This window comes from Protomyctophum bolini (assembly GCF_963924005.1).
Source record: "Protomyctophum bolini genome assembly, chromosome: 8".
Lineage (NCBI taxonomy): Eukaryota > Metazoa > Chordata > Actinopteri > Myctophiformes > Myctophidae > Protomyctophum > Protomyctophum bolini.
In genome coordinates this window covers 31,850,270-31,865,269 of record NC_137869.1, presented here as the reverse complement: position 1 = coordinate 31,865,269, position 15,000 = coordinate 31,850,270, and the positions used below count along the sequence as shown (strand labels likewise).

Genomic DNA, 15,000 nt, shown 5'->3' with positions numbered 1-15,000 from the left:
TTATGTGTACCTCTCTCTCTCATGGAAGCGCGTGCGTGCGTGCCGTGCATGTGCATACGTGCGTGTGCTGGGGAGGTCCCAGTGTTAAAAGGATCAGCAGACAGGGGCCAGCCCTAATTGAATCTGGGGTCCCCTCTCTGAGCAGGGAGAGTTAACCTTGCCTGCCACTCAGCGTGTGTGAGCCGCGCCACCCACGGGCAAATTAGCCTGACGCCACACTCACCGCCCTGCACCCCTCTGCACACAGGAAGCGTCCTTCAGGTGCCCGGCCCGACCCCCCTTGCCTTGCAAGGCTGTATAGTGCTACAGCACAGGGCGTCCTGTCCCAAAACTCTCGTCTTACAGCACCTTGTGCAGTCCACAGTCAACTCCCATAATGGTCCATTTGGTTACATTCCTCTTTGTGACACAATGACAAATGAACAGTGAGAATATTACTGTGTGGGACAGGCCAGTGACAGCACGAGCAAACATTATTGGAGAAGCACCTTAAGCACTCCAGTCCAAATCACCATTACCAATCGAGCTACACTTCTTCATCAATATCTTTCTAAAAATCTATTTCTTTCTAAATGTATCTGGTCTCCTGTTTATTTTTCTCACTTCTGTCTCCTTCCTATTCACTCATTCATTGTCTCACTTTATCCGCTTCCCATGCAGCTCCCTCCCTCCCCCATCCCTCCTCCCCTCCTCCCCCCGCCATGCAGGCTTTGCTTTTTCCCATGGGACACCTTAGCCTCCATTAAGTCATCAGTGAGGAGAGTGGGAGAGGGTTAGACGGGAAAATTAACATCGCCCGGAGTCCAGCCTGTCCTCCCGTGGCTCATCGATGATGTTTAAAAAGAAATATATTAAATAAATAAATACATAAAAGAGTGTAATATGAAAATCAATGGCCCAAGGCAGGCAGGCAGAGCCTGTGGGGCTGAGGCATTTGGAGTGAGGGACTCATAAAGCTGAGTACCGCCAAAGACTGATGGAAGGAAAAACACTTACTTTGTTTATTCTCTCTCCTCATCTTTCTCTCTCTCTCTCTCTCTTTCTCTGTCTGTATCCACCACGCTCACTCTCTCTATTTCTCCTCCTCCCTGTCCGTCTGCAAGCGGTCGAGGACAGCTTTAATGCTTCCGACAATTTATGTGGACGGTTAAGAACGATGGAAATCAAATAGTTGAGTGTAGGCAAACGCACACTGAGTGCCCAATAAGAACAAAACAACAGCTGATGATGGCTAAGAGGACCGTTACCTGCTCGAATGGCTCTTTACGCCCGACTATTACTGTCAAGTCATTGGCTCTTTTCTGAGTGCTCGTATTACAGATTCATAACTATATCGAGGTCCGGAAGGGCCTTTTAACACTACACGGCGACAGCTTCCATCGAGCTGCACATAACGTACCGCATATGAACCTGTGAGAGTTGGTCATGTGCGCTGTATAAAGTGTTGAAAATGTGGAAGCTTAGTTGGTTGACTTTAAAGTATTTTTCCACGTGTCCCCTGGTGTGGTTTAAATCCTCCTATGTTCAATAAATGTACATGTTAAGTATTCTTCTCCCCCAAACGTCCCTAAACGACATTTTCAGTACGTTATCGTTACTCTATCTTTCGTAGTATCTGTGCCTGTAGCAGAGTAGTTGGGGTACGATGCCACATGCCTGACAGCGTCGAGAGTCCCCGGTTCAATTCCCTGTGGCTCTCTCCAGGCAAAAGATGATTTTATATGAATTATTTGGCGATATGTATGCTTGCTCAGGGTAGGACAATGTCGGATCTCTGCTCTATGTTACCGTTTGATTTAATGTAGAGTGCAAGAAACTACCAGGATTTTCATCCGTGAACTTCAAAAAGACATGAACCAAACACAAACACGGTTTTGTGGAACCATCCAGAAAGCGAGTAGGTATCCTATCCTATCCTATATACTAGGTATCTATGAATTTAGTAAATAATTGTCCTGCAAAGGGCTAAGTAAAATCCTCAGTGTCCATTTATCCACTTACAATTTGATTACATTTGAGCACTCTGAAGAGTTATACTAACACAGTATTTTACTGTGTGTAAAAGAAAAGGAAAATAGTGCCACCTCTGCACATGCACAGCAAAGGATGCATACAAAGCCATTAAGTGCACACACACATACTGGCAGAGAGGAGGGCAGGCAGGCAGGCGGAGACACATCCTCAAGCTTGAAAATGCAGGAGAGCAATAAATTACAGCTGGGCCGTCACTGGGCCTATTAAAAAGAGGAAGCCGGGGCTGGCCTTCTTAAATATCTGTATTAATGCGAGCACTGAGGTGTGGGAGTGTCTTAGAGACCAGTATTAATATGTGGCAGGCAGCCGAGAGACTGTGACCCCAGCTGCTGTAGCTGTTATCACCCTGCATTTATGCCCAGCTGCCTGATGCAGACGTGGAGACGTGAGCGCTCGCACACAAGCACGCACTATACGTACGGATATACAGATGCATACACACACTAAAAACATCTAAAAGAACAGGAACATTTCAAACAAGTTTTGAGTCCTCTCTTAAAAGCGTCTACCGACTGTGGGGCTCTCAGGTGGGCGGGGAGAGCGTTCCCCAGTTCGGGGGTGACCGAGCAGAAGGCCCGGTCACCCATCATTGGTGCGTAGGTTGGTCTTTGTGGGTTTGAGGAGGTTGGTGTTTGAGGAGCGGAGGGAGCGGGTTGAGGATTGAAGGGTGACAAGTTCCTTGAGGCAGGGGGGGGCGTTGCCGTGGATGCACTGGTGGGTTAGCAGGGAAATCTTGTATTCAGTCCGGAATGAGATGGGGAGCCAGTGGAGTGAGCGGAGGATGGGTGTGATGTAGGGCTGTCAGTTCACCTCTATAATCCAATTCGAATTTCATTGCTTCATTATTTGTAATTTTCGAAAATATTCGAATATTTACATTGTTTATTTTAGCTCATATTTAGCCTATAATAATACACGTGGCTGGCATGTCTTGTGAGTTTTGAGAAGTGCATAGTTTTGACAGGTCTGCCTGCTGTGGACAGTGTAACCCTGACCATTAAACACGGGCAGACGCAACGATAAAGTCTATCATTCATTGTGAAGCCAGCAACATGTTGATGCAAACAGACGTGTACAGTAGCTGCTCCAAATGATATTAGCATTCGTCTGTGTCTGCCCGTGTAAACGCAGCATCGGGAACGGATGGAAAGTAGTGTACCATAGTGTTATTAAGGAGGACTCCTTGGCTTCTAACGATATGGACCAGAGTTAAACTAATGTTAGCTCCCATGCTAACTAGTTGCTACCCTCGTCAGAAACAACACCACATATCGGGTGGAAGATGCTGATATCACTTTGCTTGTGCCCATGGATGGGAAATGAGATTTAAAAGGCTATAGAAGCGTGGATGAAAGGCAAGCACAGATGTGCAATAAAATTGTGTCGTGAGACTGTATTATGATTTTCGTTCTACCGGCGATTTCTGTCTGTGTAGTACTAGTATCTATGTATGTGTTACAAGGGTTTGTGTGTCTGTGATTAAAAGGGTTACTGTTTACAACAGCCAGTAAGCCCGCCCACCCTGTAGACTGTCTCTGATTGGCTTACCCTGAAATCTGGCCCTACGTTAGCCAATCAATGACCTCTTCTGCGACGTGACCGGACGTGCACCTTTTCACATGCAGTGGAAGCGGCCGGGGAGATTTCACAGCGGTAGATTCGTTACTCAATACATTTAGTGAGCGGATAAAATAACATAAAACAAAATAAAAATATTAAATATTAAATTCGAATGGCAATTTTAGCTTTCGAATATATATATATATTTTTTAATATTCGAATTTCTTTCATATTATGAAATTCGTTCTGACAGCACTAGTGTGATGTGATGAATGAGATGGGGAGCCAGTGGAGTGAGCGGAGGATGGGTGTGATGTGAATGAGATGGGGAGCCAGTGGAGTGAGCGGAGGATGGGTGTGATGTGAATGAGATGGGGAGTGGGTGTGATGTGAATGAGATGGGGAGCCAGTGGAGTGAGCGGAGGATGGGTGTGATGTGAATGAGATGGGGAGTGGGTGTGATGTGAATGAGATGGGGAGCCAGTGGAGTGAGCGGAGGATGGGTGTGATGTGAATGAGATGGGGAGCCAGTGGAGTGAGCGGAGGATGGGTGTGATGTGAATGAGATGGGGAGCCAGTGGAGTGAGCGGAGGATGGGTATGATGTGATGAATGAGATGGGGAGCCAGTGGAGTGAGCGGAGGATGGGTGTGATGTGATCGTGTTTACGCACTCTCATCAGGACCCTAGCAGCATGGCCCTAATGGGGCAGGCACCAACAATTACCATACCTTTAGGCCCGAAAATCCAGAAAGGTGTCATTGTGCGCTTAATGCCCTCAAAGTCACACATCTAACAAGCTTTGAACTGAGCAGATTGGACCTTCTGTTCCAGAGATTATTGTCAAAATATCTTGAAAACGGCCATTTTATTTTTTCATGGAACCCAGGGGTTCAGTCTGACTAATTAGCATACATTTTGGGCCCTCATGGGCATAATTTGAGAACTCTATATTCTAAGTGGGAGGCAGAGTTCAGATCTATAATAAAGTCAGTGTCAGTGGTGAACGATATATACAGTGTGTGTGTGTGTGTGGGGGGGGGGGGGGGGGATGGAGAGAGAGAGAGAGAGAGAATGCTCTAATTGTAGTGCTCGATGTGGATGGCCCTTAAGTCAGAGAGTTTACAAAATGTATCTCTAAACCGTAAGGTTACATTTTTACACTGAGAATGTTTTAGTATTTGGATACCTTCTCCCAGAATCCCTCATTTTACTGATAACACGTCCTATCCTGCTTCCTTCTCTCTCTTAGGCAACACCTATACCACACACACACACACACACACACACACACACACACACACACACACACACACACACACACACACACACACACACACACACACACACACACACACACACACATTATGACGAATCCCATTGGATATTTGTTATGACTTGGGTGACTGATCCATTAGTTATAGGAGGCAGTGCTGGGAAAGGGGCGGGATACAAACGTGTAATAATGCCTCCACCATAGAATTTCAATCAGCCGCTGTTGTTGCCTGTGTGTGTGTGTGTGTGTGTGTGTGTGTGTGTGTGTGTGTGTGTGTGTGTGTGTGTGTGTGTGCACATGTGTGTATGTATGCGTGTTTACCCGTTTAATCACACTAGTAGTTGACACCAAGGTAGAGGACAAAGACGAGAAAGCCATGAGTGCTGGATCACGGGGAGGTCAACTCAGGAAGAAAGAAAAACCAAACACAGAAACTAAAAACATTATATTGAAGAATTGTGACTGTGATACAGAGAGAGAGCGATAGATTTTGGGCGGGATCCCTTTTGGTGTTTTTTAGCTTTATGATATACTTTAGCTATTGAAAAATAGCAGATCTACAAGCTTGCAGGTCTGCTATTTTTGGAAAAGTCGTGAAAATGTGGCGCAAATCATTGAATATATATTCTTTCAGAGCGAACGTTTTCAACTCAAATCTTTGCTTCTGGGGGGGGGGGGGGTCCCTGGAACAACATATTTTCAGATGGGGGTCGGCGGCCAAATACATTTCTTAATTTTGGGGGTCCTTGACATGAAATAGTTTGAGAACAACTACATAGGGATTTTCAGAAAACTGTCAGGATTTAGAAGACATTAGAATCGTTCCCAGGTCTAAATGGCTTAATAGGTAGAAAACACAAGGTCTTTAGTATTCAATTAAAATATTTTTTTTTAATTGTGAAATCACAATTATGCAATCGCTGAAATGTAACATCCTACTATAAATGCACCACGTCTCTGTGTGTACGTATGTGTGTTCGTGCGTCTGTAATCCACATAACTCGAGAACCGTTCGCCCCCCGGACTTCAAATTTGACACACCACCACTCCACGCCACCACACGTCAAGTCTGTCGGATCGTCGCTTGTCCAGAACCAGCACAAAAGCCTCTGACCGGGCACTGTACAGGGCACCTGCCCAGGCTCTCAACATCTCCATATATGGAGCTGGCCTGTTCTGACATCACAATAGTGTTCTGACATCTGCATATACTCCAACTTGTATAGTTAGTTCCAAGTAGGCCAGTGCCCAACGGGCACCATATAGTTTCAAAAAAGAAGAAAACGTATTTTCCATCAAACATTAATAGTTGAATCATTATTATGAGAACAATAGAGGGTCTTGCAAATGTTCTCATTTTGAAGATGGTGGTGTTGGGGGGGGGGGGGGGGGGGGGGGGGGGGAAGCTATACTTGTCTTTATTTTAGAGATTTTTCTGTCGGTCACTTTCTGCTTTATTTTAGATGTGTGGAGAGACAGCAAAACAAGGTTCAGAGAGACAGGATTAGAGGTGCTCTGATTGATCGGCCACCGATCGGTGATCTGCCGATCTGGATCACTCAAAATGACTCGATCGGTGATCTGCAATTTACCCGATCTAGAGAAAACCGATCTTTAATACCTTTAAGAGGTATAAAAGTCAATCAGATATATACCGGTAGTACAATATTGTTTTGCATCTTTGTGACGGGCCTAAACATTCTCCCCTTCCTCCCCACACACACAGGAACAGTTTGGACGCGTTTTTTGGAAATATTCAAATTTTCCCCTTACGGACAAAATCAGTATCGGCCGATCGTGAGAAAAACAATCGGTGATAGTTTCACTTCCCTGCACAGAGTGCACACACTGAAGGAGTTCAAGTCTGTTCAATACGACCTCGCCTGCACTGTCCAGGTCCAAAAACAACTACAGACGGATGGCACTGAAGCTACGTCTCCCAGAATCCCACCTCGCATCAATAACAAATCATTGAGTGTCCTGGGATAGAAAAAGTAGGCTACTACAGCATCACAAAATCACAAATCCACTCCACCTTCGAGCTCATTCAGTCTCTCACACACACACACACACACACACACACACTCACACAGTCACACACACACGCACGCAAGCACATGAGCGCACAGACGGCGACACACAAAGCAGACATTTGTGAGCTCTGTGGTCCACATGTGTATGTGTAGTAGCCTACTAGTGTGTGTGTGTGTGTGTGTGTGTGTGTGTGTGTGTGTGTGTTTTCTAGCCTCCTCTGGACCTTGTTTGGGCTGCCTATTGATGTTCCCATGGGAATGCTCTGTCCTGGCTGGAGACTTTTGTTCTGCCGGCTTGAGGCTCTGACCTCAATTAAGTTATGAATTTCTATCTGATAGACTGGGAGCGCATGGGGCCCGGCGTGGCCACGCTACCACGCTGGATTAATTAGAATTAGCGGTGCTGCGAGTCGCCCACCCCGCCTCATGGATCATGTTGTTTTAATACAAAGTAGAGGAGGGAGGAGAGGAGAGGAGACAGAGGAGGGAGAGTGAGATACAGAGCAAGAGAGAGGAGTTTACAAACACAGGGATGGAGGGAGGGGTGACAGAGGGGATGGAAACGAAGGGGCGAAGTGAAATGCAAGCGTCTGGTGGAGATGCATGCATTGCATGCACATGAGCCCTCCACTCCATACACATCATTGTTCTTGTCCTCTCGTTGTGCTTGTGACGCGCTAACCTGTCTGTCCTCATTATCAGGCCAGTGCCTTGCAGTGTTCATTTACCTTCTCTGTGATCGCACTTTCGAAGCTGACATCGTAAGAGCCCACTTAGCCCATCCTTGACACTCACACCAACAGGAAGCCCTGGCCTAGAGACACCTCTGCCATAAGCCCCCCAATTCAACTCCAAGTGCCTGGAACTAGGCATGCCTTTCTATAAATGCATATTTCTATGGTAACCCAAGCGGTATGTTGGTTTTAAACAGTAATCTGAAGGATGAGAGGATGGGTAGGGATTTCTACCTGAAAAGGAAAATTGTGTGTTTGTGTGTACGCACCACTTAGCTGTGGGGGTTGGATTACTGTGTCTGGAGTCTGGACACATAATTACCACAGGGGGAGAGGACACACAAAACTAAGCTTTAGGGCAGGTTGTGACACCTAAAGTACCACAGCATTTCCTGGCACAATCGCTACCCATTATCAATGTAATCCTTTTCGTTCTTTTGAAAAATATCCGCATTCTGAATGGCTGCATTTTGAATTTCCAAATGTCGTAGGTTAGATCATTTATTGGTCTTCATATGATGCAATTTCTAGAGAATGTACCAAAAACCTCCTAAACCTAATCTAATGTCTAGTTAATGGGCTTACATAGATTCCATGATCAGAAAGTAGGTCCGTTTTGCCAAGGCTGACTTCATCCTCTTCATTTACACACTACAAAGCACTTGCTCCAGCTTCATTTGCCCCACTTTCTCTGGCCGTATTAGCTGAGGGAGCAGTGATATGGTGAGTGGGGGTCCACATGTAGCAGTGCTTGCGGTGAGGGGGGGGGGTGGGGGGTTTCTACCACTGCCATTGACAGGTGGTGGAGTTCTGATCTGGGTATTCAAATACACAGCTACCTATTGTTTCAGCCAGGATTATCTATCAAACCAGCGCTAATGCAGGTTACCAGGGGTTCGGAACAGTTTTCTAAAACAATCAGTTGATTAATTTCAAACGATTTTCCTCTACCGCCGAGCAAATAATACTTTTTTTTTTTTTTTTTACTTAAGTCCTCCGCCTTTTTTAATCAACAAATTAAGCGTAAATCATGTTTGATCTTTATTTACCCGTCGCTCAGCAGTTAGTAGAGGTCAAGAGAGATTACGAGGCCCTCCGACTGCCTGCAAACAGCCCATATACTTTTTCTCACAAAAACAAAAACGCTCACACTGGGAAAGCAATATTCTGTTGAAGGGTAACAAAACAAATATATTTCTTTCTCTTATTCAAGCCGTTGCCTCACAATATAAACAATATCAGTGCAACATGGCTACAAAACTAAAATAACAGGTTCTAATGAGCATAATGTACATCGTTCTGGGAGATTAACATAGTGGGATAATTTGGCAGTGGGACAGTGCAGTATGATTTAGTTAGCTATATTTTCTTCTCAGCCACCCACACACCACCTCATAAATCTGCTTCTACATATTAGCTCTGCTGCACAAGCCTGGGTGCCTGAATATTCAGATTTAACCTCAGGCATCTGGCTAGACACCTCAGACACCTGGGCAAGAGGCAGGTGGAGAGGTGATTAAACTGTGATTTATTCAAGTGGAAATGTACTCAAATAGCCTAAATAACATGATTTTATCCTTTCCATGATGCCACTAAGAGACATTTAGGTATAGGGAAAGACTAACGATAGAAAACACAATGGGTCATATCTTTCTATAACCTCTGATCATGGAATGAGGAGAGAAATTAAAACAAAGTATTTGAGGCATGAAGGGAAACGTAGTGACAATCAGCTATCCTACTGTATATGAGGCCCTGGACAAATTCAAATGTTCCTTGACGTCTCCTGACATAAAGGGAGACTCATTCATATTTTAATGTTAGATACATGACTGTATAAAGACCTTGCTTTCCAAAAGGATCTGTTCAACCTCGACACCATTCCCCCTCTATTGTCACGAGCCTGATAAAGCTGTATATCATGTGCAAAGTGTTTCACAGTTAGCTTAGCTAGCCCACTGTGTGGTCTTTATGAGCCATCCTTCCAGAAATTCATCCCCCCTTCCTGACAGCACACACAACAAAAGGACCACACATGACCACAAAAGAGAGAGTCATTTGCGAAATGTCCTGATTATGTGGGTTGTGTAATGTAAAACAATTTGCCTGATTACTTCCAATTGATTGGGCCCTACAGTTAAAACCTCTGTGTGCTGCCCGGCGACTGCACAGTACCGTGCCACAGGGCGAACACAGTATTAATTTCGCCGATGCACAGCTGAGCCAGCTTACCGACAAAGCCAAAGTCGCCTGGGTGCGGCTGAACATGGGAGGCTAAACAAGGCGCTAGCTAGCTACCTACTAACTCTGCGGGTTAAAGCTCTGGGGGATTTATCTGTGCCACAAAGTGAATTAAAGTTGACCTCCTGAGAGTGCAAAGACGGGCACTGGGGATGGTGTAGAACTCACCACTGTCTGTGCCTAGTCTGTCTGTAACTCCAGCTGGGTGAGTGAGCAGGTGTCTGTGTAGTGGAAAGGGAGAAGCGGAGAGATGATGCTCACCTGACTGTTGATGTCAGCTTTGTTCTGCAGCAATAGAGACACCAGCTCCTTATGTCCTCTGTCACAAGCCCAGTGCAGGAGGGCCCGGCCCTATACGCAAAAGGAAACGGTCACATCAAATTATTACCAGGGGAAGCGAAACATTTCAACTGAAATGTGAATATGAATTGATTGCACTTGTCGGTTTTGAGTACACTACAGTACGTGTGTGTGTGTGTGTGTGTGTGTGTGTGTGTGTGTGTGTGTGTGTGTGTGTGTGTGTGTGTGTGTGTGTGTGTGTCTATCCGATATATTCCCCAGGATAATAGAAAGAACACCGTCCTTCCTCTAACACAACCTATCACACAGAAAAGGAAACTCCTGGTCCACAAAGTTCACTTGACTTCAATCAGTTTCTCAGCCTCCCGAAAAAATAAATTATGCAGTACAATTCAGAACTCAGAGCCTTCAGACCTCAGCTCCATAACGAGCTGCTGACAGAATGAGCTGGGGCCAGCAGCTCTGTGTGTGTGCGTGTGTGTGTGTGTGTGTGTGTGTGTGTGTGTGTGTGTGCAGGGGAAGGCTGGTGGTGGTCAGGCATACAGTAGACCAGGAGCTCCAGGACAAATTGCAGAAACTGGCACACAGTCTTTAGGGCTTGATTGATGGGAGACTCTGGACAAAACGAGAGTACTAGCCTCTTGATCAGCAAACCACCTACCTTCCCTCTCTCTCTCTCCACCTCCAACACACACATGCACGCGCACACAGCCACACACACACACACACACACACACACACACACACACACACACACACACACACACACACACACACACACACCTCCCTTCCCGCACACACCTCCCATCCCGCCTTAGCTCCAAGCTCCTTGTTCTAATAAAACCACACAAGCTCATTTTTCAGTGAGGCCAATTAGGTAAAGCAAACTCCCTAAGTCCTATTCTGTTGCTTAAATCATATTGATCACCATGGCTGCATGTTAGAATGGATATTTATGAGGCAAGCCAGAATACCAATAGGTTCACTTCTCTGTAAGTTCTCTCTCTCTCTCTCCCTCTCTTGCTCGACTCCAGGTGTGCTCCTGTTGCTGCTGACATTTTCATCACAGACCAGAACAAACTTGGAATATATCTAACAGAGCTTCAGTGTTAGTTTCTGTGAGTGAAAAAAGGTAGCTAGTCGACCAACATTTTTCATCATAGCTTTAGTCAACAAAATCAACACTAGCACTGACTTTTAAATGAGGCCTATCTGTCTGCTTCAGTGATTAGGGGGCTTATCTGAGATGAAGAACAATATTTCACAGGGATGAACCGGATGGGAAATTATTGGCAGAAACCGAATACCGATTATAGGAAACAGTTGGCTAAAAAACGAATACCGAATATGATTTATATTATATATCATTAATTTTTTTACCAGCTTTTGTACCATTGCGGTACATTTAGTGTCACCACAACAAAACAGTATGTTACGAAAGGTAACCGCATTTTTTTGGACTATTCGGTTTTACCATTTTCAGCCGAATAGTTTCAGTGTCCGAATATTCGGTGCATCCCTAATTATCGAGCACTGTGAGGCTTATGACGGAAAGTTTCCGTTCTTGGACACTACTTCAGCTTCTGCAGGAAGCCGCTCTCTTGATTTAGAGGCTGAAAAAGCTATTCTATTCTGGAATGTTAAGCTACAGGTTACAAACGTTAAGCTCTGCTCTTTAGACCAAAATGTTCCATTCTGTTATTTCTAGTAGGCGGAATTCAAACTACTATTCTATTGTGATGGACAGAGGCAGCTCTCGTCTCTTAAGTTGCAAGTTTATTTATTTAGAGATTAGCGGCTACAAGCAGCCATGAAAGACAGGCTCCGACCAGCAGCTGGCCAAAGTAACACACACACGCACGCACGCACGCACGCACGCACGCACGCACGCACGCACGCACGCACACACACACACACACACACACACACACACACACACACACACACACACACACACACACACACACACACACACACACACACACACACACACACACACACACACACACACACACACACACACACACACACACACACACACACACACACTTTCTGTGAGAAATACACACTTTTGTTTCTTTTCTACTTTTCTGTGTTTTTCTCTCGCCCAATCAGTCAGTCAGTGGTGCTCAACCTTTTTCATGTCAAGGACCCCCAGATTTATCAGAGTTTGGCCGCAGACCCCCATCTGCAAATATGTAGTTTCAGGGACCCCCCAGAAGCAAAAATATGAGTTAAAATGTTCATTGTGAAAGAATATATTCAAAGATTTGCGCCACATTTTAACGATTAAAAAACAATTGGCAGATCTACAAGCTCGTAGCTTGTAGATCTGCTATTTTTCAACAGATACAGTTTAAAATAATGGTTAAAACAACAAAAGGGGTTCCCGCCCAGAATGGGTTGACCAGGACGGGAATCCATTTAGGTGTTTTAAGCATTATGTTATACTTTAGCTATTGAAAAATATGAGCTTGTAGATCTGCTATTTTTTTTAATTCATGAAAATGTGGCACAAATCTTTGAATATATATTCTTTCAGAGTTTTTTAACTAAAGTCTTTGCTTCTGGGGGGGTCCCTGGAACAACATATCTTCAGATGGGGTCGGCGGCCAAACATTATAGTTTTTAGGGTCGTTGACATGAAAAACTTTGAGAACCACCGACATGATTTCAGAAGACATTTGTAGAATCTGGTCTCAGTCCTAAATGGGTTTAACTGTGAAACTAGACAATGCTACTTGCTGATGTGGAACTTCACCACTGCCCTCTGCTGGTGTTCATGCTGCACAGCAGAACAACATTGACAAGGCAGTAGTATATAGTGGACAAACCATCTCTAGCCTTTGACTCGTCCAGCAACTGGCTCCTCGTCTAAAAAAATGGCTGTGAGGAGACACAGCTGAAGAAAAGAATAGATACTTTTTCGTGCCAAAGGACCCCCAAATTGTATTTGGCTGCGGACCACCATTCTGAAAATGTTTTGCCCGAGAAGAGCAGACTTGTGTTAAGATTTTCAAAACGGACACTTTCAAGATTTTGACCACCAATATGGATAAAGAGTTTAGAAATTATTTTGATGCTGTATTTACACATTTTGCTTGGGACCCCCTGGAACACCTCAAGGACCTCTGGAGGTCCCCGGGCCCCACTGGCTTAGAATGTTTTTAGACAAACAAATTATACGTCCAGTATAGCCTATTACTATAATATAATACTGCTATATAATGATTACGGTACTTGTAATGACTGAAAAACCACAAACCAGCCCCGGTGAATTCCCCCTTGTTTTTTTATATATATTCTCACCTGTGTAAAGCTATTATGTTGCGGCAATTAAAGTGAATTAAAGGAAGTTGTTACGGTAAGAAGCTACTCAAGCAGAATTAGCCATAAACATCTCGGTCCAAAAATATCAGAAGTTTTGGATTCCCCCCCAACGTTACCTCTTCGTCTTTAGCATTGACGTCCACTGTCTGGGAATTGATGGCCTTGCTGATGTGGTCGATATTATTTTCTCTGCAGTAGTCAAAGATGTTCCTATCTTCTTCACTGCGTGAAAGAGAGACAAAGAATTAGCCTATAAGATGTGTTTTCTTTTCTCCCTCCATGTGTGCATACAGTATACATCAGGTGTTTGCCAACAGGCCCTGTTGAACACCACACCAGTTGAAAGGAAAATACACAAACATGCAAGACAACATAGACACTCCCTTTCTCACACTCAGCCTGTGGACGAGCCCCAACCCCCAGCCTCAAACACGCACGCACGCACACACCTTACACACAACTGCCCCAGCTCTGATTACATCCCTCTCTCTAATCACCTCCTGGCATTCCTGGCAGGGCAGGGATGAGCACCAGGGGTGAGGCCGGGTGCAGGGGTATTGGGGTGAATGAGCAGTGGCGGTGTGGGGGGGGGGGGGTGGATGGGATAAATCTCATTTAGAGTTTTATGTCCTTCCCTCCGCTTTGCTGTGCTGGCCGTTCAGATTAATTGAATTTAATGCTCTATTGTCTGACAGAAACTCCACACTACCACCTCTCTACCCAGGGAGGGATCAGTCATTCCCAAGGCTATTTCCCCTCAGGCCAAACCACCGGCCTATCAGCCACTACTACGGATGGTACTGTCATCATCACCACCAGTCCCACTTCAATGGCCCGGTGCCTCCGGTCCTCAGCCTTTGTTTTACCACAGACAGTACGTTGATCACCATTTTCTAAAGTTTGGAAGATAACGGCACCAACAACGTAAGATGAAACCGTTGGCGGAACTGGCTGATCAGGCGCACCTGTGAAAGAAACCTATCAATCATACTGTAAACTTGTACTGTACATGTGTCATGAGTTGGTAGATGGCGCATGCCAATGTTCCTACACCTGAAATAATGTTACAGGTCAGAATTTTAGAGGTTACTTTAGATTTCTAAGAGATAGCTTGTAAGTTGTTAGTCAGAACTTCTGTCAGGTGTTACCATTGCTAAGATGGCGCCTGATTGAACAGACTTTGGTTTCACTTCCTTGCCGAATAGATGCACATGAGGCCTATAATTTGTCTGTCTGTGTAAAGATAAGTGAAGAGAATTAATACCCTGCTGCAGCATCTGATGATGGCGAATTACCTGTACACTGTTGTAAGCCAGTGCTTTTACACTCTATGGCCCTCATTTATCAATCGAGTGTAAAATCTGCCACAGATTCGAGTGCAGGTTTCGTAGTACACCCACATCGCCACGGCATTTATAAAGTGATCGCAAACAGCTGATCCTTCCTTAATTTCGTCCTGACGTTAATAAATGTGACGGCTGAAATCTATCTGG

The 15,000-nt window shown here is 45.0% G+C and overlaps 1 protein-coding gene across 1 annotated transcript in view; it reads right to left on the bottom strand.

Moving 5' to 3' along the window:
- The window catches only part of acbd6 (acyl-CoA binding domain containing 6), a 36,852-nt gene that overhangs the window by 10,434 nt on the left and 11,418 nt on the right, over positions 1-15,000 (bottom strand). The window contains exons 5-6 of the mRNA XM_080769457.1: positions 13,624-13,729; positions 10,139-10,228 (exon numbers count right to left, since the gene is read on the bottom strand). Coding sequence (XP_080625583.1) covers positions 10,139-10,228; positions 13,624-13,729 — 196 coding nt within the window. The remainder of the gene's footprint in view (positions 1-10,138; positions 10,229-13,623; positions 13,730-15,000) is intronic.